Genomic DNA, 27,791 nt, shown 5'->3' with positions numbered 1-27,791 from the left:
CCGGAAAACTATCTTCGTGGAGGCTCGTCCGAAATTCGGGCGTCGTAAATCACGGCCGGAGAGATCGTGCGCGATTATTAGAAATACCGTTCGCCGATTCGTCGATACTAAACCGTCGGGCCTGCTCGATTACGCGTTCGTCAATAAAACGCCCCGACGACCGATTATCGGGACCGTTGATCGATGAGTATCGAGACCGCGACTATTGTTCTGATTTAAATTGTTCGCTCGGTTTATCTGCGCTCTTCGAGTGGAGTGGCGGCGCGCTTATTTATGGTTGCGTGAGTTAACACTTCTTCTTGTCCGTCGCGCGATGATCGATCTCGCTTCCGTCTCGAAATCTTCGAGAGCTCTTCCCCGTTCGATTCTGCCGGCTCCTTTTTTTTTTCTTCGCGCGGCGCTCCGAACGGGGGCAAATTGAAGGTAGTGTCTCGGAAAAAAAAAAAAACGAACCTACAGGCTTCGATTTTTCATCGCGATGGCTCGTTAACCCCGTACACCCTTCCGTCAGATCAGTCAGAAAAAAGGAAGCGAGTACGTGACTCAAATCTCATTCGGCCTGGCTCTTCCGCCGGTGGAAACCTAATTTACCTTATCCTGCATCCTTCCTACGGTGTCTCCGGGCTTCACGTGTCCTCTATACGTGACTTGTCAACCTTCCTCCTCCTCGCCTCCCGCACTCTTTCTTTATCCGCTCGAAAAATCGTCGCATCAATCTTCGTTCCGGCTTTGCTCTTTAATCCCCGCGCAACTCAGATTTTGATAATTCACTTCCAAAAACACTGCAGCAATCAAATAATCCTTGGTACTGCGCATGAGAAAAACAAGAGAACTGCGTTTGCAACGGTGAACCGATATGTTGACGCATCTCTCGCGAGTTCACACTGTATTGTTCTGTGTTATTTTATACATTTGAAGCCGCGGCTAAAATTTGTGTCAGAAAAACACTTAATAAGTTCTCGAGAAAACTTTTAACATATCTAGCAAACAATAATTCCAAAAAAAGATAAATGCAAAGTTAAAGATACTGAAAAGTTAAAATTGATCTTATTTCTTCGATTTCTTTTAAGTGGATTTTGCAACTCGAATATTTTACAACGCCACTCGGTTTCTAAATCTGATTTAACATAATCTAATATTTAATCTAATCTTATGAGATCCAATACGTTAATGATTTTTGCTGTTGTTAAATATCATATCTTAACAATAAATTTCACAAACCTAGAACTTGCTGTATCTTCCTAAAAATTATTTAATATAACATTTATTATCGGTGCTGTCGAGAACATAGAATATTTTTCTGCATTGTTCTTTAAAACATCGACAGAGATTTGCGCTAACTAAAAATATAACACGTCTCCCAGAGAAGTATTTTAAGGAGAAGTTCATTTGTCAAATACCGTATTAAATGAGAAGATAAAAATATTTCTAGTCTACTTACTATTTCAGAAATCTATTTTCCTCAGCCCTGCCTACGTGTTTCGAAAAATTGCATCAACTTGCAACAAAAACTTGCATCAACTTAAAATTTAATATATTTCTCTGAGAAGTGTTTATAGAGTTGTTTCATTGCAACCACATGCTGCTATTAAGAACATAGAGTCCCATATGTCCAAAGCATTTCTAATCAATTCATACCAGCCTAGAACTTACTGTGGTTCACTAGGGACTATTTAAGAACCCCATTAATCTCGTTGCAATCAAGAACATAAAACATCTCCCCATATCATTTCAAACCTCGACAAAATTCTGCATCATCCTAGATCGTAATATCCATCACAGATATATTTAAGAAAACCATTTGTCTGATTGCAGAGCGACTGTCGTTCGGAGTGGGTCGCCTGGTGGGTTCCCCGGCAACCAGGAGTCCGTCACCGTCGCACTCGCCTTGTCCGGACTCGCCACCGTCGGACCGACGGGACGGCGAGGTGGACGTTGACGTCGAGGATGAGGAGGTCGACGTGGACGTCGAGGAGGTCGGCGACGAGGAGGACCGCGACCTAGCATCCAGCCCTCCGCGTTCGTCGACGACGCCGTCGCCGACGAGCGTGGCGACTTCGCCGGCCTCGAACCCGCCGAAGAAGTCCGGCGACACGTTCAGCGTTTCGGCTCTCCTGAGGCCGGACCCGCCGTCTGCCCACCTGCAGAACGCCTCTCCCCATCGTGACACCGCGTCGATCGGCGCACACCCACCCCCGCCCGGCTCCTCGATCCTTTACCCGCCCCTTCATCTCCAAGGCGGCCTCCTGCCGCCCCATCCTCATCATCCCCTAACGTACCTGCATCCTCAGCTGCTGCCTCATCATCTGTTACCTCCGCACTTGCACCCTCTGCTACGCGGCGTTCATCCGGGTCACCCTGGCCTTCACTCGACCCACACCGGCCACGGGCTGCATCATACCCATCCGCTCGGCGATGTCTACAGCTGCGTCAAGTGCGACAAGATGTTCAGCACGCCCCATGGCCTCGAGGTACCCGTTTGTCACGGTTATTCCTACAAAGTGGTTCTTTAACCCTCGTTCTTTCCCCGTTTTCTCGACTTAACCCTTTGAGGATCGGCGACGATCTATTGACGACATCGGAGCCACGTATCAGGTTTCAGTCGCTGCAAGCACATGATTTGGTCACGTGTCTGATGACAGATCAGGTTCGTTGGCTAGTTCCGAGAGGAAAATCGTCTTGACTCTTCAAGAGATCCTTGTCTGGAAAGAGATAATTTGTTCTTTAGCGTCGAATTGACGCAACGACGAATAATCGGTGTTATTAACGGCTGAAAAGATACGTGTCTTTCGAAACAGTACTGTGATTTTTAAGCTTATTATCTGTAATAGTATAATACATATGAAAATACGGAAGAAGTTGACAATTCACTTACGGAATTCAGTGAATGTGATTTCGATAAGAAGGTGATTAATCATCGTAGAAAGGTTATGTCTAAATAGGATTATTAGCGTTATTGCTAACTAATTAAATGACGGTCATACCTATATCTAAACCTAGATAATACCTATATCTATATCTAAATCATCCTGGAATTTGAACTATACAAAATCAATCACACACCTAGTGTACCATGCCACCTCTAAGCTAAGAAATGAAGAACGCATCCTCTTATGATCACGAATAAAAAAGAAATAGATTAAGAAATAATAATAATAAATTTATTTGATCAACAAGAAATTCCCTGCGCTACAAATAGTATATAGAAAAATAAAGAAAAGAGGAAAAAAAAAGATACAATAGAAAATCAGGTAGGGATGATCAAGATATTTTAATAACATAAAAACGAAGAAAATGAAAGAGCTAACAAAGTTGGGTTAACAAAATAGATGTTAGAATTAAGAATATATCTGATATTCCCTGATTCTGAACAGATTAGACTGAATAAAAATTAATTGTTTTCCACGTCTCGTTCCAGGTGCACGCAAGGAGATCCCACAACGGCAAGAGACCGTTCGCCTGCGAGCTCTGCAATAAAACCTTCGGCCACGAAATCAGCCTTACGCAACACAGAGCCGTGCATTCCGCGGAGAAGGTATTCGAGTGCAAGCAATGCGGCAAGGGGTTCAAGCGGTCCAGCACGCTGACCACTCATCTGCTGATACACTCGGACACCAGACCGTACCCGTGTCAGTTCTGCGGGAAGAGATTCCATCAGAAGAGCGACATGAAGAAGCACACGTACATCCACACCGGTGAGTAACGTTCAACAAAGAAACACGTCGGAAAACAAGAAATACTATGCACCTTTGATTAAAACAAAGTCGGCAAGATATAAATAAGAGTAGAAATATTTCTCTGATGCCAAGAGCAAGGATTATTATAAAGGAAATGTTATTTTTCTAAATTTAACTCTTTGCGGTCGAGTGGCGACTCTAAGGGGCTGCTAAAAATGATAATGCTACGTTTAGAAATAATTTTTATGAAATTTACTTATATTTAGAAAATTGTTAAGAACTGTTAATTGTTGCACGAGTCACAAAATTTAATTTTGTAATGTATAAAATGCTCTAGAGTATATAAAATGGAAACTCTAAGTCTGAACAAATATTTTTGATTTACGGTTAAAATGGCTTCGACTGCAAAGGGTTAATATCCTAGAATCGTTACTTTTTGTCCAATAAGAATATTTGGCAAATTGAATTATCAAAATGTCTGTTCTTTTTATGACATTAGAATAAAAGTTATTTCAATGCGTGTAGCATTTATCTATAATACTGAAATCACTGAGATATTTTCTCTTAGATACAAATCTTTGCCTATTTTGTTGCATCGTCTGTAACAATTACTCAGTCGCATTAGTTCTTCTATACAAGAAATTATTTAATTGGAGCTGAAGTGGTCAAGCGTTTAAAGAGAGTTGTTGATTTCTTGGACGACAATGAGGACCGGAATAATGCGTAAATCGATACGTGGAAATATGAACAAACGTAAAACTCGGCGAACTTCGTCAGCAATTCGAGATCCTTCCCATTTATCCGCGGGGATGCCGTGGATCAATTAGCAGAGCAACTTCCTACGATAAATAATGCAGTTAACCGTCTGGACGGAGTCTTGCCGTTGATCCAGTCGGATCCAGTGGCACATGTGGCCAGTGCATTTTAGGGGTGGCGAGCCCCTCATTGCGAGCTTCACTCGGTAATAATCGTAATGTCTTTCGGGGTGGTCAAACGCTTCGTCCTCTTCTTTCGCTCGACTATCTCGTTCTCGCTTCGAACGAAATGACAGAGTGGAGGCCCAATCTTCGAATGGAATTTATCTATGACGAAAATTGTTCGTGGGAAACGTGGTCAGGTCCCCTCCGCCCCCCCCCCCCCCCAAAATAAATATCTCGCTTATGGATTTCTATGTTCTGCTGGAGTACAGTGTCTCGAGTTACCTCAACTGCTTTCATGGGAATTATTCGTACGATCGTGGGAAGCTTTGTCAGTGGATTGTGAATGTTACACATTTATCAATCATTTTCTTAGAAATAATAATCTCGGAAGAAGTCACGCGATATTAGTGAAAATAATTGATTGAACTATGAACGAAATTGCAGTCGCTTTCGTGGCGCCTTTGTAAGGAACTCTCATTTATTGATCTTCGATCTTAAAAGATTATTATAATATGGAGAATTTTTTTTACCCTAATCATGGGGTAACTTTCGATAATACATGTTCACGACAGAATAGATTAGACGCGATTTAAAACAATTGGAGTATTATGAGAAATGAAATTGAAATTATTGAAGAAAAAAGAATTTGTCTGATTTCGATTTTGAAATTGTAATTTTGCATAAAGATTGGTAACAACGAAATTCGCAGCCAAGTATCAGCGATCGAAGAGTTTAATAAGAGAGAACCGAGAGGTTTGCGTAAACGTTCCCCTGTTTGCGTTGGACGTTTACGGGAGCTGTCCGAGGCAGCATCCCTTAGGTGGCCGTGGCTGAATGGGCGACGCTGTTGGGACGCTTGACACTTAGGTGTCTCCAAGCTGATGGAGCAGGTTCCTTCTCCCGTGGAAACGAGAGGAACACCCGAAGGAGGTTGCCGCGTACCGTTCCTAGTCAGGGGTCTGGGTTTTGTATCGTCTCCATGGCAACCCTCCCAATGTCTTATCAAATTATCACCTTGTCCTCCCCCATGCTCCTCCTCGTCCTGCTCCTCTCTACGACTGCCATTCGCCACCCCTTCGGTTTCACCCTCCTTTCTCCTTTCGGCGAAACAACCGAAGAAGCAGCCGGCGAAAGAGGATACAAAGCGATGGTCACTTCCGTAGGCTTCTAACAACCTATGGGACCCCCCCTGGCTCGCAGCCGTCCTCGATCCTCTGTCCACCTTCACGCACCCACCCGCCCGAGGGTCGCCACGGAACATTTAATTCATTATTCAGGGGGATGAAAAATTCAGGAAGTCCCGGCGGCCGATGCCGTACGCCGTACGATGCTGCCTGGGAACGAGGACGGCTATACCTTCCTCCGACTACCTTTATCTTTTTGATTTCCCTGGGAGGTCTCTCGGAACCTGCGCGAAAAGCTCAGTTTCCCCTGTCAATTAATTTCCTCGGATCAATTGATTCGGCATCGAGGCAAACGCGAACTTCAGTGTTCGATATTAGTTGGAACATCGAACTCGGCAGTGGTCTCGGTACTTTGCATCGATCCCAAAGGGTCGGAAATTATTTTCGTCGCAGCGACGAGCGATAGCTACCCCAGAGACGAATTCCCAACCGATTGGCAACCGGCAAGAGAAACTCGGAATCGTCACGTCCATTTGTCGGAGCACTCGGCGAACTGGGAAGAGTAATATTTTCTCGGGTCGGCGGTCGGATCAGAAACAGATAAGTCGAATGTTTTCTCATCGGGCGACAGCGGGTCGGGGCTTGGGGGGTGGTGGTGGCCTGGAGAGGACCACTTGTCGGACCGTCGACAAAAGTTCATCCGGAACGTCACCGCGGCTCGTCAACCCCTTGCAACGAGCCGAAAGCGTGCACTTGACTCGTCGCACCCCCGAAAGGCGCACCTAACTGCGAAGGTAACGCGAAGTAACGCCTCGTCCCCTCGCAGCTATTCCGGCTGCCGGCTCGCGCACGAACAATATTTGCAGAGCTCTTATTCCCGCACTTCCCAACCCCGTAAGCGCCGCTTCAACCCCCCTTCGCCGCCCCCCTTTCGCGACCCCTGACCGCGCCGCCCCTCGTGTGCACCAGCAACCACCTAGCTACCTACCTAATAATGATTTTACGTTACGCCATGCCGGTCCCCGGGGAATCCGACGGTGCCGCACCCTTATTGCACATGGCCCGTCCTCACGACGAAGGGAACAACGGACGGGGGAGGGGGGGGGGGGGGACTGAAAAGAGAGGACTGATTATCATTAGCAGCCCAGTCCCAGAACACCCTCGTTTTACTGCTTGGCGCACGTACGCACGCCAACTCCGTGCTCGGGGATTTACTCTCGTCGGAGAGGCAGGGGGTGCGCCCGATCGGCCACGATTTTAATTGAACTAGTTGACTGTGAGACAGGTTTCGGGGGGGTTCCGCGACCTGCTGGGAACGTAGGACTTTTTAGTTTCGAGGGGGAAGCAGGTTATCGATACCCTGAAATTGTTACGAAGCTTGCTGACTTGGTTCCAGCATTTTTCTGTGCTTTAATTGAGAATTAATTTTGTTAGTGTCTGACGACGCGAATTAAAGCTTATGGTATTAAAGTTGCTGCTATAATATAATTTTTCCATTCTATGACTTTAAAGTTCATACAATTATAAAAGTGGTAGATAATATCATCTGCATGCTAAATTATTACAAGATTCGTAACATAATTTACACACAGTCAACTGTATATTTAATCCATTGAGACACGAATTAAGTGAGATTAGATGTGACCACAAAAACTATGCTATTTTCGTCTTACTACTTCTGCAACATAATGAAAAATTCTTCTACAAAATGAACCTAATAGCATCCCATTGTATTCGGTGGTATGAAAATACAATATCCTCGACATCTTCGTCGAACGATTGGAATAGGCTACAGTAAATATTCCGTAAGGAAGGGCAGATGTTGGCCAAAGTTTGGCGAACACCGTCCGAATCGTGGCGGCGTCAGGATTTGTGATTAAAGGGAAATGTTATCGATCAAAACCCGACGTCTTTCTGTGCCTCGTGTATCAGCGGGCTGCAAGCTGCACACGCCCTTAAACACACACGCGTCCTCCAACGCGAGCGGACGCACAACATCGGCCACCGTGTTTTCACGATAAACACAACCTGTCCACTGTCGGTGGCGAAGTAACCATCGATGGGGTAGAAGACCGTGAGGGGGGGTTCTCGTCTGTATACTTTCCGATCTCATCACGTAGAGACGAGCCCATATAGGCTGGATGTTTACGTAGCCGTAGATGCTGCGCGGTGGTTCGCTCTGCAACGAGATGGCTCGCCTTTTTAGTGGTTCAATCACGCTCGTCGTAAATCGTCATCGATTTGCCCGTACGCGATTTCTTGGGGCGTTCGTACCACGTTCCGGGGTTTTATTCCGATCGAACGGACGAACCTGCGCGATTCGACGCCGGGTAAACGCTAGAGAACATCCGCCATCCTATTTCGGAATTCTTGCGCACAACCAGGTGATCGCCGTGTCATAGTTTCTAGTTCTATATATGGTCTTTTATAAAATAGATCTTTATTCACGAATATGATCAAAATCCTGGTGACCACTTGCGACTGTATCTATCTTTATGCAAGTATATATTGTTATAAATTATATTAGAGTCGTAAACATATTCTAAAGATTAAGTTATTGCTGAATTCTTTCCACAAATTTTTGTGTACTCGTATCTAGGAGATCAAAAATACTTTAGATACATACAATCTGTAGTTTAGTTTTATCTTGTAGACTCTAGCAGAGTGTATGTAAGACAAACATGGATAGAAGCTGTTGTGTATTGAGGGAAAGTCATTCTTTTTAAACATTATGATATGCTGAGTATTTTAAGGTCAGAAATACTATAAATGCATACAACCCACGCTTTATTGAATTCGATAGGGAGTATGAAACAATTTTTGAACTGAAGTGAACGCACTTTAATAATTCTTTCATACCGATTATTAGAAGGTCATACATGTTATAAATGCATAAAATTCACAATTTAATTATATCTGATTTTTCAATAATTTTTCCAAGCTGAGATATAGAAGATCAAAGATGCAACATGTGTGTTATAGGTAAATAGAATATAAATAAAAAAAAATCATAAATAGCACTTTAATCTTTGACAATCGATTATCTGTATAAAATCAGAATTTGAGACACGCGCGCCATTATTTGTAATGTACTCTGAAAAATCGGTGTACAAATTACAAAGCGACCGATAGACGGACATCGGTGTAAAATAATCAAAATCAAGATCTCACGTTCGATCTCGGGGGATCATGGATGTTTGACAACTGTTCCCCGAGAAGATAGACCGTTCGCCAGTTTGCGGTTCGAGAGGGACAACGCGGGACAGCTCTATAAACACGAAAGAGATACGGTACGCGCACCGGCGGCGTATTATGAATTTAGCGGTGGCTCTAATGCAGGGATACCTGGCCGAACGTCTCCCTCAAACTCACCTCGAGGGTGCGGTTATCGTATACCCGGCGAGATACAACCGTGCAACCTATACAGCCACCTTTGTGGCCGCGTTCGCTGCCTGTGGACTCTATCTGCGTCTGTGGCCTACCACCCCTCCCCCCCCCCCCCGTGCCTCTCCCCGAGCGGTTCACTCCCTCCTTTTGTATGTAGACGAGACAGGGCTATTAGAGGTTTCCGGCTGACTTGGCGCCCCGAGCATCGGGGGCGCCGCAACATCCCTCTAAGCTGTTTAAACTTCGCGACATGCTCGCAGGACCAACCCCCCCACCTCGGCTTTCCCTCCGTTGCGTCCCATCTTTCGTCCCGCTCGCGTCTTCACGGCTCGTTAGCGACGCCCACGCAGACCTCCCGATGGCGAAATAATAGTTCACGGGCAGACACTCGTGGCCTAGAGCTTCTTCCGTGGCGGATCTGTTTTGGACCGAGATGTCCATGGGTATTTCAATGTGTCGTTATCTGGGAGCTATGCTGTCGAGCAATTTTTGTGATAGAGATGTTTTTATTATTCAAAGAAGGCGGATGATTCGAATTTATTAGTAGATTTCTTATTTTACGTGTTTATGGGGAAATGAGTTGGGCAAGTACGAATCAGCAGAAGCATTTAATGAATTTAAAAATACTGGCTCTTTTTAAATTATTGGAACGATTAAAATATATTTAAGATAAGTCTACGTTACTGTGTCTTGCATTATAATTAGTGCAGAGGATTTTTTATTTGGAGATTGATTTGAATAGTCTATTTGTTGGACAGAGTTACATATAGCAGTTAGGTACGATATAGATTCATGGGCTGTAGAGATATGATAAGTACTTTCAAAATAGATAATTTCCAATATCATAAAATCTGTATCAATCTTTCGTCAGTATTTAAATAGTCCAATTATTTCTAACGTTGTAGCATCTTTTCCATAAAATGTTATTTAGATGATACTTTAGCGGTACTATAATCTATCAAGTATGAATATTATATTATTCTTAAACTCTCATCAAAATTCAATAATCCAAAATTTCGACTTAAAAGCCAGAATAAAATTTTCTTCTCTTGCCTCCAATATTTAGCTGGTAAATAATACAAATAAATATAAACTTTCCCTTTTTTTTATAAGAAATTATTACAAAGGACTTCTAATTATTTTAAGTGTGAAAATGACACTGCAAAGAGTTCAATACAGTCGTGAAAAATAAAACAAAGTTAAAATCACTATCAGATTGTAATAACATATATAACATCGTACTTCCTAATTTTTATTAAAAAAATATTATATATATTTTGCTCGAATCTCCCCAATTTTTATTAAAATAGATCTTGCTCGAATCTCCCCAATTTCGGTAAAAGAAATATGTAGATCCTGATCCGCAGAATCAGTAGTGGATCCAGTGGTACAGGAAAAATTGCAGCTACCACGTCTCCGGCATTTTTCTGCTTCGCCTCCAATTTCCATTGCTCTTTAAATTCCATGGCGGTAAAGAAAAATGATTATTCAGGCAAATTTGATACTCGGGGCACCGCGGCGAAGAAAGAAAATAGTCAAATTGAATTGACAAGAGCAGAGAGAGAGCGAGAGCGAGAGCAAGAGAGAAAGAGAGAGAGAGAGAGAGAGAGAGAGAGAGAGAGAGAGAGAGAGAGTTCGACGAGGCGATCCATCAGCGTGGGCTGGGATCCCGTAGTCGGATGCAAACGCGAACCGCCCCCGGAGATGTAAATAGGGTGGATATCCTCCTTGTTCGTTAGACTATGCGGCGTTATATTTAATGTCACGCCGGTGTGCGGCATAAGCAACCGATACGGCATTAAACATGCAAATTCGCCGGTATAACGTTTCGCCGGTAGCACAAGGCATCATATCCATATAGCGGCGAGCGGCGCATAGTGTTCATAGTGAAGCGGCATGATTAAATTTCCAGGGATATCGACATGCCAGAAGCACGTCAACCCCTTCCATTCGTCCGCCGCCACCCCCCTTCCGCCCCCCCCTTCTACACCGCCATATCTCGCCACTCATCCCCCTATATATCCTCCTTTTTCGCTTCTCCACCTATCCGCGTAACCACCATGCCTCCAGCCCACGCCTCGCCGCGGGTCGGGGGATGAAATTAACTGCAGCCAGAACGCGAGAGCTCCGGTTGCATCGGCACATTCGTTGTTCACCGTTGCAAACCCGCCGACAAAAAGAACCCTCGTCGCCGCGCGAAATCTTTTTGCTCGGTTTTAATTAGCAAGCTTTATTAGAAATGTTCCGCGAGACTATCCGAAAAAGATTTCGGCGTGGAAGACGGCTGGTCTTCTCTCGGATCCGTGAAGCAATTCTTGGGAGCAAACCTCGTTTTACGAATGCGACTCGACGGTGATTAACGTCTTGCTGCTCTCCAGAGACGAGCAGAGTGCGTTTTAAATTGCAGCAATTGAATCAATATATTTGGTATTCGTTTCTCTGAATTGGTAAACGAAGGTCAGTTCTCGGGTATTGGAGAGAATTTTATAATTAAATTAGTACGGGTTTGTGTGAGTGTTAATTATCGCTGAAGAGATAATTACAGACAAGGACGTTTTTATATCATTTTGATTCAACAAGTTCGGCATTCGTTTTCAGTCAATTAGTAAATTAGGAAAGCATACGTATTAAATAATCACCAGAATAAATCTGTAAAGGATTATAGAAAGTGATAATATTCTCCTTGAACATAATAAATTCTTTAAAACAGAAACTGGAGTTAATTTCTGATCATTCGTTTAAATAATCAGCAGCATTTAATCGAACTTCGATGCAAATGATTTCTGCCACGAATACGTTTTAATGTTCGATTCTAGCAATTAAAACATCAATTGTAATTATTCGCTATACCGTGTGACTTCTTTATGTTACGCTTAATCCGGTTGTTTTTCTAACAATCATCGAATGGAAATGTACGAATTGAATATTAGCTTAAAGTCTTAGGTGTCTTGATTTCCGTTATCTCGACCGTTTGGCGATTTCTCGCCGTGGGCCGGGACCGTAGTCGTATCTATTTTATCTGATGTTAGACGTCGATCCGATTTAACCGAGCGCAATTTCAGAGCCGGTCTTCGTAATTCGTATCGATAAGGGGCTCGTTATTAATGGCTTCTATCGGGGCAATCTCAATAGGCGGATAAGACAAAGTCTCGTCTGAGTCACAATTGTCAATTAAGGTGCGCGCACACGGACGCGCGGGACAACCGTGGCCCGGAGGGCCCTTCGCGCGGACAGAGAAGATCGGATTTGTCACGATTCCTAATGTTGATCGACGCCGTAATAATTTAATAGCCATACATCCGCCGTGATCGTCCGGGAGAGGATTATTGCTGCGGATCCCTGCGGTATACCGAGAGCACTAAGGAGCTAACAGACTTAGCTCGAGTATCGTGTTTCTTCCCATATCCTCGTGTTCTCCAGATATCGCCCTTCTTGCCTCAACTTTCTCTCTATCTCCTATTTCTCTCTCTTCATATTTCTTTCTCTCTCTCTCTCTCTCTCTCTTTCTCTCCTCTCTCGACTATACGAAGTTATAAATGCATCCGCGTCGTTGCATCATTTCCACGATCACAGACCGTGTGTCCTGCAACGTGGATCGAGAACTCTTCAGATACTCGCAGCTTAGATTGGATTTTCTACTCGGATTAAGCGAAAGATTACTCGATTTTCACTACTTAGATAGAGTCGATATTGCTCCGGGGAAATCATAAACCATGACTACGCGCTATCTTCATTTTTCTTTCTTAAAGACCGTAAGTGACCACGGATTTTTCTCTGGCTCGTTTAATCGATATTGCTCCCATTTAGTCATGTTATCTCGCCGCACTAAATCCTACTATGACGATTCAATTGATTGCTATTTTATCGATCTAGCGTAATAATTGTTGAAGCACTTCGGATTGAAACAGGTGCCGTTTCGTGGCGACAGACTTCAGCATCAGCCTCTTCTAACGATTCAAAGACGTGTGAATTATCAGCTACCGGCATCTATTCTTCTCGCGATGCGATCTCTCAAAAATAGCACCGAACGCGTGCTTAATTGCTAACCTCTGCAAGTGCAGCTTTATCGATCAACCTAGAATTGCTCATTGTAGCAGAATCACCGAAGTAGACGCGATCGTTTGCGTCTGTTCCAAGTGCATGCTGGTAGTTACACAGCTCGGTATTGTGCTATCACCCTAACGCAAACCATGTACGAATTTTCAGTTGTCAATAGAAATTTCGCTCGCGTTGTGGTCTTTACAAAATTACATCAAAACCTGCGCTGATTCAATCTAGCTCAAAAGATATAATTTGATTCACTAATTCTTATTAAAATTCATTATGTCTGTCATAGATGCGTTTAGTTAAGTTGTTAGAAATTATATAAGCATCTTCAATCACCGAAACAAATTTTTCCTTCACTGCGATTTTAAAAAATAATCAAAGTCGATATTAAAAGATGATCAAACTCGATCTTACAAAATGATTAAACTCGATCTAAAGAAATGATCAAAGTCGATATTAAAAAATGATCAAACTCAATCTTAGAAAATGATCAAACTCGATCTTAAAAAAACGATGAAACTCGATCTAAAAAAAGACCAAAACAATTCTGCGTAAATTATCGATAAAAAATTCGTCAATTCGCGCGAGCGTTCGGTATCCGTCAGAAACAATTTCCGAATATTTTCGACGGAATATTTTTTATCCCCGGAAACAGCGCCCCCGATTTTTCCGTGTTTACCAGGCGTTCCGTCGTCAGGCCGGAATATCAGTACCGAGCAAAACATTTCCAGTTGCCAGCGTCGACCGCCGCAAATTCCCAGGGCTGTGCTCTCGTCGTCGCCGGCCCCGGGATATCCGGCCAAGCCATCGTCGGTCCACCCTTCCTAACGGTATCGGCGTGGAAACGATGTAACCGTGTCGTTACGCGGCTGCATGTAAAACGCTTACACGGCACGGTTGTAGTTGTGTGTCGACAACGCGTCCCCCGTGTTGGCCTTTTAGCCGTCACCAGGACCACTTCACGCCCGATGGAGGCCGGGTACGCAAGCGAACCGTACTCGTGTACCCGTGAAATAGTAAATACAACCGCGTTGTTGGACCGGACGGACCCGCGGGACCGGTAACAGCAGTTCACTGGCAACGCTTCTGCTCGTCGGTACCGGGGAAACGACAAGGAATCGAAAGTGTTTTTCCGACGGTGAGGCTTTTGATCGACCTGTCACCGCGAAGTCCGTCCAGATTTTTCTGGCTCTAAAGAAACATCTTGCAAGAATTATCGCGCGATCGTTTCATCTTTTGGTAATCGACGATAAACTATTTTAATTAATTTCAAAACTACCGGTCAAGCTAAATTATTCTACATATTTCTGGCTTCAAAGAAACTCCTCGAAAAAATTATCGCGCAATCGTTTCATCTTTTGGTAATCGACGATAAATTATTTTGATTGATAATGGAATTACCGTTCGAGCTAAATTATTTTACACTTTTCTGACTCCAAAAAAACCCCTCGAAAGAATTATCGTGCAATCGTTTCATCTTTTGATCAACGATAAATTACTACAATTGATAGTAGAACTACTGATCGAGCTAATTTATTCTATATTTTCTAGTGTAAAAATATAAGTGAAATAGATTTTTTAAAAACACCCTAAATACACGTCTAATTACACCAAGAATTCACATGGCATTATAAAAACTACATCATTCAAACGTAGATTTTTCGACGGTCTTAAATCAAATGTAAAACGATAGCACATTAAAGATAATTGGATCCTTTAAATAACGTTCGATGGCAGATCGCATTCGTTATCTCCTAGGAGTAAACATCATCATAAAAGTGTCAAACTCGTTGAATCTGTAACGATTTAATCGCAGGAATTAACCGATTAAATTTCTGAATTTAGATATACGCTTTTCAAATAATTCAAAATTAATACAGCCTAGTCATTCTCGTAACGCAGATTTAACGAGAAGATACTAATTTAATTCGATATAAAATGGTGGAAGATGTCATCGATTACGACGAAGATGGTTTGTGCCCAAGATTTATATTTTCGTTATTCCCAAATGGGGCACATTTTGATTAAATCGATAGCTTTTATTTACTCACTTAAAAATCCGATATTTCATATGCACCAACCTAATAATTTGCAATGTTTCTAAGCGTGTAAGCTTCTTGGTCTAAGCTGCTTGGTTAAGCAGCCGGGGAAAATGGTGACGGTTCGGTGGCCCGGGATCGATCACGATTTTCAGGGACGGGAGCCGCGCGGAATTTGGAGGAAAAGAACGGCGGAAGGGATTTCGACTGAAAGTGCCTGGATTCCTGTTTCTGTTTCATGTGACAGAACCGGGGGGCTCGCCGGGAAAGATCCGCTTGACATCGGCGCGGCGGCCGGGTTACGCTTACGCGAAGCTTTGCAGACGCGCAAGAAAATCCATGCCGTCCCCCTACCCCTCCCCACCCACCCGATATGAAATACGAGACACGGTTCTCTCCTTCGATTTCCTCTTTTCTCCGGGTCTCTCGCGAGGATTTCAGTTAGAGGATAGGGACGCCCCCAGAGGGTCGGAACGTGGTCGATGAAGACGAGAGGAAATCAATGCCTCGGCCAGAGTCCGGCTCCTCACCTTCCCCTCCCTCCTCTCTCTCTCTCTCTCTCTCTCTCTCTTTCTCTCGGCCACTCCTCCGCAAATATCAGAACGCTGCATGGTAATTCCTTTTTACGGAAATATCTTGTAGAATATATTGCACCCTTAACCCTTTGCGAAATAGTTCATTTCTTCGACGGCTGCGTCGATTAGCATTTATTTGCCTCGAATTAATAGAAGGAAAGAGAATTTATATTTATTGTATGCTAAAATTTAATTAAACGTTTAAATATTGTTAATAGAGAATTTGATTTTGATTTGAAAGATGCGAATAGTATAGGCATTAACTGGATCATGTTTGAAATTAGAATGAGTCGGATATGACATTATAGGGGTTTATAGGAGGTTATAGGGGGTGCGTGATTTTCATGCATACTAAAATATATAAATATTAACTTCCTATGTTAATAATTTTAACTGCTTTGAAATAATCTGTCTATTAATTGTCTACAACTAATTCTTTGGAAAATTCAATCATGATAATCCAGTAATATTTTAATCGCAATAACTGCTTTTTCTCTGACATTGTAAAACTCTGTCACTCTTAACAAATTTTCTATAAAAATTTGAGAAATTAGAACCAGTAATTTCAGATTTTTGTTAGGAAATTAAATGAAGATGCTTTCGTTAGAAATCAATAAATCAAACTTGATTGGCAACGATCCGCTATACATGGTAATCCTTTAACAAACATCCTAGAAAAATTAGGGAAGTCAATGCTCGTCAATGCTAACTATTCCCAGGTGTTATTTTGTGATTATTAAATGCGAGTATTGCCGTAATAAATTGCGAAGTCAAAGATGAAAATGACGAGACAGTGCCATTTTTCACAATGAAATAGACGCTCCATTGTTTTCCACTTGCGATTCGTCTCCCGGCCCCTCGCGCTGGTTAATCATGGAGGAGCCTCCTTTCAACCCCCCAATAACATTCCCATAACCATCGACGAGCCGGGAGAGAAGAAAAGTGGCGTTCCAGCTCGATCGACATGGAGACGGCGGCGGGTCCATCCCGACGGCGGAAGTGATCAAACTACCGTCTTGGTTTTCCGCTCTCGAGACTCGTCGTCTTCCAACCGGAGGAGGGTTGAAGGATCACGGGGGATGATGTTTGCAGTGGGCAAGGGGCGAGGCACGCGAAGAAGGGAGGGAATTAGCGGAGAGAGAGAGAGAGAGAGAGGGAGGGAAAAAGAGAGATAGAGAGAGACAGGAGGCCCTCGCAAGATTTCCGGGAGTTTAATATAGTTTTAGGGGCGTCGGCCGACAGCGCAGGGGTGTAATGGCGCCTTAAACCTCAGGGGCGCTCATCCGGGGGCTCCGTGGCTCGTTCGTTTGTTCGTTTGCGTTCGGCGGTGGCCCGTTGAAAAATTGAGAGCACGGAATCTGTACTGCAGCCGGTTAAATCTTTGACCAGATCTCCTCTCGCTTTGGAACCACGTAGTTGCACGAACGACGCCGGTCGTCTTCGTGTTACGTGCAACCCCCCTTCGCGGACCCGACGCGCCCGCGCGCGCCCTCCGTGGAATGCGCCGGTGTGCATCTCGCAGACGAGCGATGCTCGGGGAGCCACGGTGGCTGGGTTCCGCCGGGGAGATAAAGACGGAAAGGGCAACCTCGGTGCGAGAGCTCCAACGGTTCTTGATTTTTATGAGAACGTAAATTCCCGGAGACGTCCCGACCATCCCCCGCGCGCGCCGCTCCCTTTTTCCATCGCGGGTACTCGCGATACGAAATTTCTTCCGTTCGATGTCCTTACACGAACCGAAATTCGCTTCGCTGATTATTTAAAGGATCCCGACCGGGTCCTGCAGCCTTTAAAATGGCGCGCGCTGGATTCGACGAGGGATCGAAGTTTAGGCTACGAGAACGGTTGTGCGATCCTAGGGCTAATACTTTGATACGGTGTGCGAGGTACGGAAACGATAACGTTGATTCATCGAGATATGCTGAAGGTAGAGATTTCAAGCTTTAAAATGAGCTGGGAGATGTTGGTTTACGATTTTTTTAAAGGAAGTTATAGTATTTTTAATTTGCGCGAGTTTAGGGTTGATCGGAATATTCTACTGCCGAGGGCGTACTTTTGATTCAATGTGTTGTGTAGCGGTGAAAAAAAATCGTAGCTCGACTTTTTTGATATCGTTGGAAAGTGTAAAATTTGTACTTTTAAACAAGTGGAATATCATTGGTAAAAAAAAAGTCGGACTCTTGAGATTTTTTTGAATATGGAAAATAATAAATGAACGATCACTTTCACTCAACACGTCGTCACAATCGATACAAAAATTCTGATACTAATTCACTTAGACGATTAAAAAGTAGAATCTTCCCCCCTTAAAAAGAGCTAAGATACATTGCTCTACGATTTTTTCCGACGAAGTTACAATACTTTGAATTGCTTCAATATTCGCACAGTGCAAAAGTCCGCCATTAGTCAGATATTCCACAGCTGGAGACAGACGTGCATTAAAACTGCCATAACTTGGAAACAAAAAATCGTAGGACATCGTTTTTGGACTCGTTAGAAAGAGGAGACTATTCTCTTGAAAGCTGCGTTATTTTTGTTTCTGGCAAAAATGTTTCGACTGTCTGAGAAGCATTTGAATTTTGTAATGTATCGCCAAGTAATATTGAACGTTTAATCATCGTTCCTGCAATTTCCAAATAAATTGTTGAGCACCGCTCATTCGAAGATCATGCTCGCATCCCCGATTTCGCATTCATAAAATCGTCTGGCATAAACGTAGAGATTTTTTGAGGAGAACCGATCCCGATCGAAAGCAACCTCGGTCGTGGAAGTTTTTGATTTTACGGCCGCGTAAATTTCAAACAGCTCCCGCCCGCGCGTTCTCGGAGCACCTCACCCCTCCCCCCTCCCCCGGTCTCATTTCTCCGCGGATTTTCCAGGTTCTCGCTTAAGCGCCGCGAAAATTCTATTCATTCTGCCGTTTCATCCGGGGCACAGAGAACTCCGGTGGAATTTCATCGAGCGGCGGCCCCGGCGAATTCCAGCCGTGCGCGCCCTTGGCGACTCACCCTTAACCCTGAATCCTCCCTTGAATCTCGATTTGAAATGTTCCGAAATCGTTGCGGTTGTTCGCCGTCCGAAATTCAAATTGCTCGATGCCGTTTCCCGGCTCCGCCGGTTGGTTTCCGGCCGGGATGGAATTCGGCTTCTTTCACCGACCCTCTTGTCCTCCTTTTGCTCCCCCCCCCCCCTCCCTCTCCCCCGTAACTTCCGGCGAAATTTCACCCTTGGAAAAATATCGGTATCCCTGTGAGCCCAATTCGTTGGAAAATGTACTCGCGCTCGCGGAAATAATTCAAGCTTGTATCAGGATGAATTTTCGTTGTTAATAATCTTTTGTGTTGTGCTGTATGTGCTTTGGAATATCTTCGTTTATTATAAAATATTATGAGAATGGAGGTGTAAGTTTATTGAGGTCGTTTGGGGTTTTTAAAGTAATTAGTTAAGTACTAGTAATGGAATTACTTTAATATAAATGTTTGAATTAATACTGAGGTTAAATGGATGAAATGATTGAGAGTAATAGTGCTCGTTTATATATTGAATTGTTGCTAAATAAGTGAGAAGTATTTCTCTTATCGATATAATACCTGATTTCTGACAATTGTTGTATTGTGTGAATTGTTCTACTCGAAACTTATCATTTCTGTACCAGTTGATCTTTCAGCCATGTGTCCTCATATATTTTGATTTTTCCTAAAATTATAAGGAATAGACTATTGACTTAACACAAAACCTACAATGCTAATCAAAACGATCAGTTTCACATATTTTCTCCTAAAATTTTTTAAACAGTAAAGTCTCTCCAATAAGTAATGAATTACAAAAGAAATTCAGTCTTACCTTTCACACAAAGCAACGCACATTAATCACATTTATGTGTCCGTAGCTTTAACACGAAGAATCGCGTACGAGCATGAGTCGTGTATAACAGCACCGGTAACGGATCGGAAAAAAATCAAAACGGCGAGCAGTTTATCCGAAAAGAAATCAAGATAACGATCGGGTATAATCGCAAAGGCGATCGCCGGGTAGTATCGGCGGGCGAGATTGAAGGCTCGGCTAACGAGTTGTTTATGGATCCACCCACCGCCTCGCGGTGATCTCGTGCCGGTGAGGTCTGGCACCGGGGGCATGTGTATAGGTTTGCCGGTGTCTGGGTGAAACTCTCGGACAAACGTAGCGAGCGGCCAGGGGAGTCCATTAACGGGCCTCCGTAGCCTTCCGCTAACATAGTTCGCATTGCTCGAGCTCCGGCGCGGCGCGCGGCTCGTCGGCCCCCGTCGTTCCACCCTAATCGGGGGCTCCATCTCGCTCGTTCACGAAATTCTTCCTCGGGCTGCCTTTTTTGTCTCGCTTTTTCCCGTCGGCTATCCGATTGACTGTCTCGGCCGCTCCACCCCTGGAAAATCATTTCTCTCCGGCGTCCCCCCCGCCCGCGGCACCGTCGTTCACCATTGGAGCGATCCTCCCACCCCCGCGGAGAACAGTCTTTCTCTTTCTTTCACGGTCGACCGCCGGGTTATCCCACCGGTAGCCATGGCAACACGGGGGTTGGAGCCGCCCCCGTCCGCCAATCAGAACCCGCGGCCACCGCCGGAGAAACGAACGGCTGCACCCCACCGTTCCCCAGCCGCCTCTCTGTCCGCCTCACACCATTGCCCGACCACCCCATCCGGCTGCACACTCGCCACCCTCGCCACCCTCGCCACCCCCCCTCCTCCCGCGCGATCTCTTCTCTCTGCCTCGCCGCCGGGGAGGCTGAGATTCTCGCTTGGGAGGAAATCTTGACCGGGCGTGCCCCGCATCCCTGATACCACCCCCCGCTCTAGCAAACCCTCTCTGCACCAACACCGCGCCCTGAGAACGGCATCTCCGAGGATCGAGTGCTCTGTAACATTCGCGCGACCTTCCATCGCCGGATAGCGCACCGGCGGATGCGCCCGAATTAACGCTCCTGACCGCTAGAATGCCGAGCCTGAGGCGAGAGAATGGCTCGCCTGTCGGTGGAGAGATTTCGATCGGGCCCCGTACGCCGGCCTCGCGGAAACTTTATTTATGGGTTGGCGGATGCCTCTACCGGCGATCGGGTTCAATGATTTTTATTGCGATTCGAGGGGGCAGCGAGATCATTTGCTGCTACGTAAGGGATGTCTTCGGCTGTTGTGTTCTTTTTATTGTTCCTTGGGCCGGTTAATTGTTAATCGGTTACGTGGTGGATTGTTGAGGTGTGTAATTGTGGAGATGGAAGGATTGTAGAGAGGAGGTTTTAATTTTTAAAGCTTTTGTTACTGGATTGTTTAGAAATATTTTTTGGCACATTTTAAAATTTGTGAAGTTGAAGAATTTTTGTGGACGACTATTTTCATTTAGCGGAGGGATGCGAACGATAAACAAATTTTATAGGAATATAATTTTAATGAGGTTTGAAATCGCAGTTTTCGCTCTTTAAAATCAGCTACAAAACATTATTCTACGATTTTTTTTACATTATTACAGTATTTTGAGTTTCGATAATGTCTTAAAGTGTGGCCGCCCGGTATTGGATATTCTACTGTCGATGGCACAATTTTAATTCGAAGTGCTGTAAAATGAGTAAAAAAATCGTAATACGAACTTTTTGGGCTCGTTGGAAAGATAATATTTTTAGTTAAAAGAGGAGATTTTACCCTTTAAAATATATTGCTCTACGATTTTTTTCAACAAAGTTATAGTATTTTGAATTTCGTCAAATATTTAAAGGTGAACTGGTCCTACCGAAATCTGATGTGCTATTGACGATGATACACCTTTGACTGAAAGTGCTATAGAATGGTCGAAAAAAATCGTAGTACTAATTTTTTAGGCTCGTTAGAAAGAGGAGACATTACCCTTCAAGACCACTATAATTTCATTCCTGAACAAAATTTTTTGGACCGCTCCAGGTATATGTGAATTTTCACAGTGCGCGTAACCCTTAAAAGCGTTTAGAATTCGAATAGTTTAATTCTATAATTAATCGCTAATAAAGTGAATGAAGCTTCTTTTAACATCATCAATATGTCAATGTCAACTTATTAAGTCACTCATAAATATCCACAGTTTATCAATCAACATTTCAATCCCGACAAATTATATTGCACGCAAGCCCTTTTCAACCTCAACAAAACTTCTAAATTGTTTGTTTAAAGATTGCTTCATCCGCATGGCTTCCAATTACCTAGGAGGAATCACAAAATTATCGCAATTTTATCTGTAACAAATCTGACGATCCCTTCAAAATTTCTGTTTCAGGTGAAAAGCCGCACAAGTGCCAGGTCTGCGGAAAAGCGTTCTCCCAGAGCAGTAACCTGATCACGCACTCGAGAAAGCACACCGGCTTCAAACCGTTCGCCTGCGAGCTCTGCGGCCGTGCATTCCAGCGCAAGGTGGACCTTAGAAGGCATCGCGAGACCCAGCACGCGGATTTGAACGCGTCTCAGCGGCCGCCGATCGGCACGATCCCGGCGCAGAACTCGTTGCCGAACGGCACTCCGACGATGATGCAGTGAACGATCCGCTAGCGATCCTTCCCGACAAACTGTGAACGTCTCCACCGAGAGAGAACCTCGTAACAAGATCGTCGTAACGCCGGCGACCTCTCGGACTAGTGCACGAACTTCTGTATTTATTATTTAACGACTCTCGTTTCGAGCGCAACTGAACATTCCGACTCGTCTCCTTTCCAGAATGGTTCACCGGTAAGAAACGGTTGTGCGCGATTGTTATAGGAACTGTACATTCCACGGGGAAGTTTTTTGTGGGGAGCGCGATGTGTCGACGAGCCACTCGCGCGGATCCTGCTCGTCGACGATCGTTCCCGCGTTTACGCGTAAATTTTGATTGACAGGTTTCAACCCCATCGAGTTTCCTTTGCGTCGGCGCCTCGTTCTTTTTCGCGTGGCCGTTCGCGAACGAGCGGAGAACGATCGAGGTGCAATTCTCCGCGCGTATACTGATTTGAATACTCAAGCAGGCGGAATCGTTGGTTAGGCGACGAAGCAAGGACGGTTAACGGAACGTTCACGATCGAAGTGACTCCTTTATTTCGTGGCGCTGCTCTCCGTGTCGGATCGTTGATTAAATATCGATAATCACTGTACTTCTCTTATTAAGTAGACGATTTACGCAGGAACACGTCGGCGACGATCGACCGCGCGCGCCCCCGTCTCCAAATTGTACTTAATCGATCCGCTAATCGGCGCGTTTGGTTTTTATCGCGGTGGTCTCGGGAGGAAATTTCGTTCGGTGTGAATACATTTCGCGCGGTGGCGCCCGTTCGATCGTCGCCGGGGCACGTGTTCACGCGCAAGGAAGTACGAGGAACCGTACTGTATTTTGCATATCTCGCGCACCTATCGTTCAGGAAAGGGCATCCACTCTCACCCCAAAGTTGCAACTGTGACCAAAAAATGAAACCTTGTAAATAAATAGCACATAGACTGTATCTCGCCTAGCCCTAAGCGTATAAATATATACATAAAATATAAATACGAGTATAAATAATTCAACTGGAAATAAAAGTCAAGTCGAGGCTATAAATATTATAAATAGAGACGATTACACGCGTTAGAGGATCGATTTGTTCTAACGAGGGTGCCGAAGAGAAATATCCACCCCCGTAAGTCTCGCCAAGTAATTGTATTCTTCCTCTCTTTCTCGCTATTTCGAATGTTTTTATTGTTGTACCATTTACCTATCATTATTGTAATTATTGTAATTAGAGACTCGCTATTAATATTATTGTCATTATTATTATTAATTATTATTATTAATAAATGCTGTTACCATTTGTAACTCCCTCTCTCTCTCTCTTTCTCTCTCTCTCTCTCTCTCTCTCTCTCTCACTCTTATTCTCTATCTGTCTCAATGATGCACGATCGAAGAATAACCCTTTCTTTCGAGCAGCCGGATCAATTCGACGGAGATTATATATAATCGTTATTTGAATAAAACAGAATTTATTTCAATCCTCTAACCCCGAGTCTTCAATCACGACGCCTCCGAATTTCCTCGCGACGTCCTCTTTCAATATTCGAACCATTTTTTCTTTACTTAAAGTCTTAAAATCATGTCAATTGTTTTTCATCGTTGGTATACGATATGTTATTTTTCAGGCGGTACTAACATCCTAATTTTCTTCTTCAGAATTTTTCATTTAACGTCTTAAAATATTATAACCTTCAATTCTTCATCAGCGTGTAGTATTTTGTTTTTCAGCGAGTGCAACATCCCCAATATTTCTCATGTCTTCTTTGTGGAATATCTACATCGTTAAACCTAACCTAAACCGTACAAACCTAACGTCTTTGCCAGCTATCAATTGAAAGCCTAATCTTCGATTCTAAATTCCACAAAATTCGTTAAATAATAATAATTATTAATAAGTAATTCGGTGTGCGAAGACATCGCTTTCGACTTTGGACGCTTCTCCACTCCGCCGTCTTCAAAGGTAAATTATACATATTATTAAAGGTAAAAATTACTAGTCTGTGAATATTTATGCAAAATAAGAACTATCATGATTTTTCTTGTCAAATAGAAATCGAATGAACATATATTCCTCCTTTTAACTCTATAAATACAGTGCAACTAATGCTGCAATATTTTTAAATTCTTCCGTCTTTATCATTCTATTTTCCTCTATTTTTGCTATAAATCCATAAAATCGGCAGCCTAATTGTCATTATCAATCGCGTCAGTGTCCTCTCAATTATCGCCGGCAACGAATCACCGGTCATCTCCGGTACACGCGATTAATCATCGACGAGGAATCTGGTAGCATCGGATCACGGCCATCCCGGACCGGTCCGGGTCCTATCGTTGTAATTCAGGGTTAAACTGCCGTGCCAATTAAGCGGACTACCCTTAACGGCGAACCCCTTAACGGTCCAATATGTTTTCCGGCGAGTTTCGTTCGTCTGCGCCCGCCCCTCCGGCCACCTCCGCGCGCGCCCACCCTCTCGGTTAGTCCGTGCAGTTCTCATTATTTCGGCGAGAGCCGGGTATGGCAGGGTCTCGACGTGAGATTTCCCGGCGTGCCTCGCTCCAAGGACCTCGCGAGAACGTCCTCGACGGAGGACAACCGTGGCGGGGGGTAGGGGGGGGGGGGGGGGGGGTGACGGCGACGGAGGAAAAACGACGGAGAGACGAGAGAAAGACGAACGGCCGCGTGGTTGGACGAGGACGCAGGAACAGAGAGAGCGTTACGGCACTGACTGCACGACACCATGACGCAGCCACGGGGGCAGATTGGACAGTTATTGCATTCTGGGTAAGATTAATTGATATGGGGAGTCGCGGGGGTGGCGGGCACGCTGCCGCTTAAATCGTGTCTCAGGAATGGGGATGAGAGAGCGGTGATTAACCGATTGCACCCGTGAACCGAGTGGAACCGAATCCCGTTCTCTCTCTCCCCCCCCCCCCCCCTTCCCCCTTGGCCGATCCACTGCCGGATGCCACCCTCTCTAACAGCCATTGAGTAATAGAGAGCGTCTCATTATTAAATAGCGACGAGCCTGCGCCGTTCGGCGCGGCCCCGTTTATTTGTTCGGATAATGACGTGATTATCGCTCGGCGCGTATCAACGCCAGATTTATCGGGGCCTGTTCGTTTTACGCGGACAGGTACGCCCGGAATCTTCGCCGAGACGTCGTTCGCTCTGTTTACGACACGCGGAGACCTGTACATGTACGTTTATTAACGGTGCAACGAAGTCTGATGAATTTTTTGGCTCGGTGGTTGGTTACTTTTTGGAAGTGGTTCGTATGTCAACTCCTTTGAATTACAAGATTGTATGCTGACCAGTGAAGGAACGAAAAATTCAAATTGAAAAATGTGTTCTTGTAGGTCGAGGATGTATGTATATGACTGTGTATATGAATAAACCTAGTCCCTCATTTTAATAAAATCATTCGAATGTAAATTAAATAATTTCTGTCAAAAAGGACGTAGAAATTAATTGATTTAGCTGCTGCGCGAGGGATAGCCTTTCGAATATAATTATCCAGCAAATAGAGGAACAAATGCGACTTTCAAAATTTTTTTTTGTAGCGCAAAGTTATATGTAGATTTTACAACAAAGATAATTTTTATATGTGCGATAGTTTCTTGGAAAAAAATTCGTAAAGTATGGTTTCTTACTAGTTCACGAAAACTACCCCTTCGAAGTATCCTATAAGACTGTACACTGTTGATTAATTAAAGCAGCAAGAGCGATTTAAAAAAATATTTTCTAATAGCTCAAAAATGTATCTGAAATTTCCAAGATAGATCATTTTCATATAGTCCACAGTTTTCAAGAAAAAAATTCGGAAAGGTCGCTTCATTTAATAACTGTTGCTTAGGTATTAGCCTGTCGAATTATCGCACAAGACTGTACTCTGTCTAGTAATTCCACCGACAATAGCAACATTAAAAAATATAATCTTGTAGCTCAAAGTTGTGCCTGTATACCCCAAAATAGTTCATTCTCAAATAGTCGATGGTTCTCCAGGAAAAAATTCACAAATTCCTCTCATTTTCGTACCTACAACCTGGCGTTGACTTTCGTGTCTTATATTAACTGTATATACTCTCCGATAATAAAGTCAGCAAATGCAATTTTAAAAAATCAATTCTTGTAGCTCAAGAACGTATCTTTGCATCCGGGTAAAGTTATTTTTTTATATATAATCAACAGTCACCTAGAAAAAATTCCTAAAGACGAATTACTTCAGCCGCTGCAAGAAATTCCATCTCGTCGAACAGAATTTGATGAAATGCGTGGCAAGAAATCGCGGGATCGTCGCAGCGAAAGAAGACGAGAAGAATTTCGGTGGCGAAACGGCGACTCGCTCCGCCGGCGACCGAAATTCGGGTTCGAGCCGGGCCGTCGGTTCGGCGGCGGGTCGACAATAAAAATATCGTCACCCGCGGTCACGCGTATCGATTCCCCGTCCCGCGTTCGCGAGCGGGGGGGGGGGGGGGGGGGCGGCGGATCCGTCGCAGCCGTCGGTTCCGCGCGATAGTACATCACTCAGGGATGTCAGGCGCGAGGCGGGTTACGACGTTCTCGGTTTCCACCAATTTGGTGACACTGAGCCGCGGCGTAGGCAACCGGTCTCCTCAATTTATTGCGAAATAACACGGGGGACGAGGCTGTAAATAATATGGAGAACCGGTGGCATGGGGGCGCGGGGTGTGTGCGCGCTCGCGCGGTCCTCGGACCGAGATACGCGGGAATAAAAGGATCGAGATGCGAAGGATACACGGGGGTGGCTGGTCGGTTCGGGGCAAGCAAAGGAGGGAAGAGGCTGATTCCCGGCATGCAGAGGATGACTGGAGGTGCCATATTTCAAAGTGGGGCGTCCTCCGAGGAGCCGTGAATACCTTAATAGTCATAAGGTGTATCCGCATACGGTTTGCCGCACACACTCCACTCGTCCTCTCGCTCTGCCTCGCGCGTCCCCCCTCCCCTACCCCCCGGCCCGCGACTCTCGACCCTCCGGTTTCACCGTATCCGAACGTTCCACGGTCGTCTCCGCCGCGGAACGACACGGCCCTGGACAGCCGTTTTCCGGTTGGGATATGACGAGGACCACGAACCTCGCCCGGAGACCCGGAGACGCGTTATGCCCCCGGAAATTGTGACGCTGGGAACGCTCGAAATTGGCACCGCTACCGGAGAGAGAAAGAGAGAGAGAGATGCAACGGGAATTGCTCGCCGGGTTACTTCCTCGGAATTGCACGCGGCTGTGCGGCCCCGCGACCGTTCGATGCAGATCGTCGGAGACCGGAGTCGCAGACACCCTCCCCCCCCCCCCCCTCCCCACCCTGCTCGCGTACCCGCGTCCCGTCCCGCCCCCTCCCCGTCGAAATTGAGGGACCTCGGAATCCTTCCTCCGAGGATTACAGCTTCCGCTTCCTGAGCTTCCGGCGTCCGACCTCGTTGCGGATTACGAGCCGCGGGGGGCGGGGAAGACGGTCGGTCGGTTCTAATCAATGTACCCGAATACCTTTGGAA

The 27,791-nt window shown here is 44.8% G+C and overlaps 1 protein-coding gene across 1 annotated transcript in view; it reads left to right on the top strand.

Annotated features, from left to right (window-relative positions):
* The window catches only part of LOC144467944 (uncharacterized), a 33,963-nt gene extending 10,336 nt beyond the window's left edge, over positions 1-23,627 (top strand). The window contains exons 3-5 of the mRNA XM_078176971.1: positions 1,816-2,471; positions 3,419-3,695; positions 22,043-23,627. Coding sequence (XP_078033097.1) covers positions 1,816-2,471; positions 3,419-3,695; positions 22,043-22,299 — 1,190 coding nt within the window. The 3' untranslated portion in view covers positions 22,300-23,627. The remainder of the gene's footprint in view (positions 1-1,815; positions 2,472-3,418; positions 3,696-22,042) is intronic.
* The last annotated feature ends 4,164 nt before the right edge of the window (positions 23,628-27,791 follow it).

The sequence above is a fragment of the Augochlora pura genome, chromosome 3 (genome assembly GCF_028453695.1).
Source record: "Augochlora pura isolate Apur16 chromosome 3, APUR_v2.2.1, whole genome shotgun sequence".
NCBI lineage: Eukaryota > Metazoa > Arthropoda > Insecta > Hymenoptera > Halictidae > Augochlora > Augochlora pura.
This window is presented reverse-complemented; position numbering and strand designations above follow the sequence as displayed.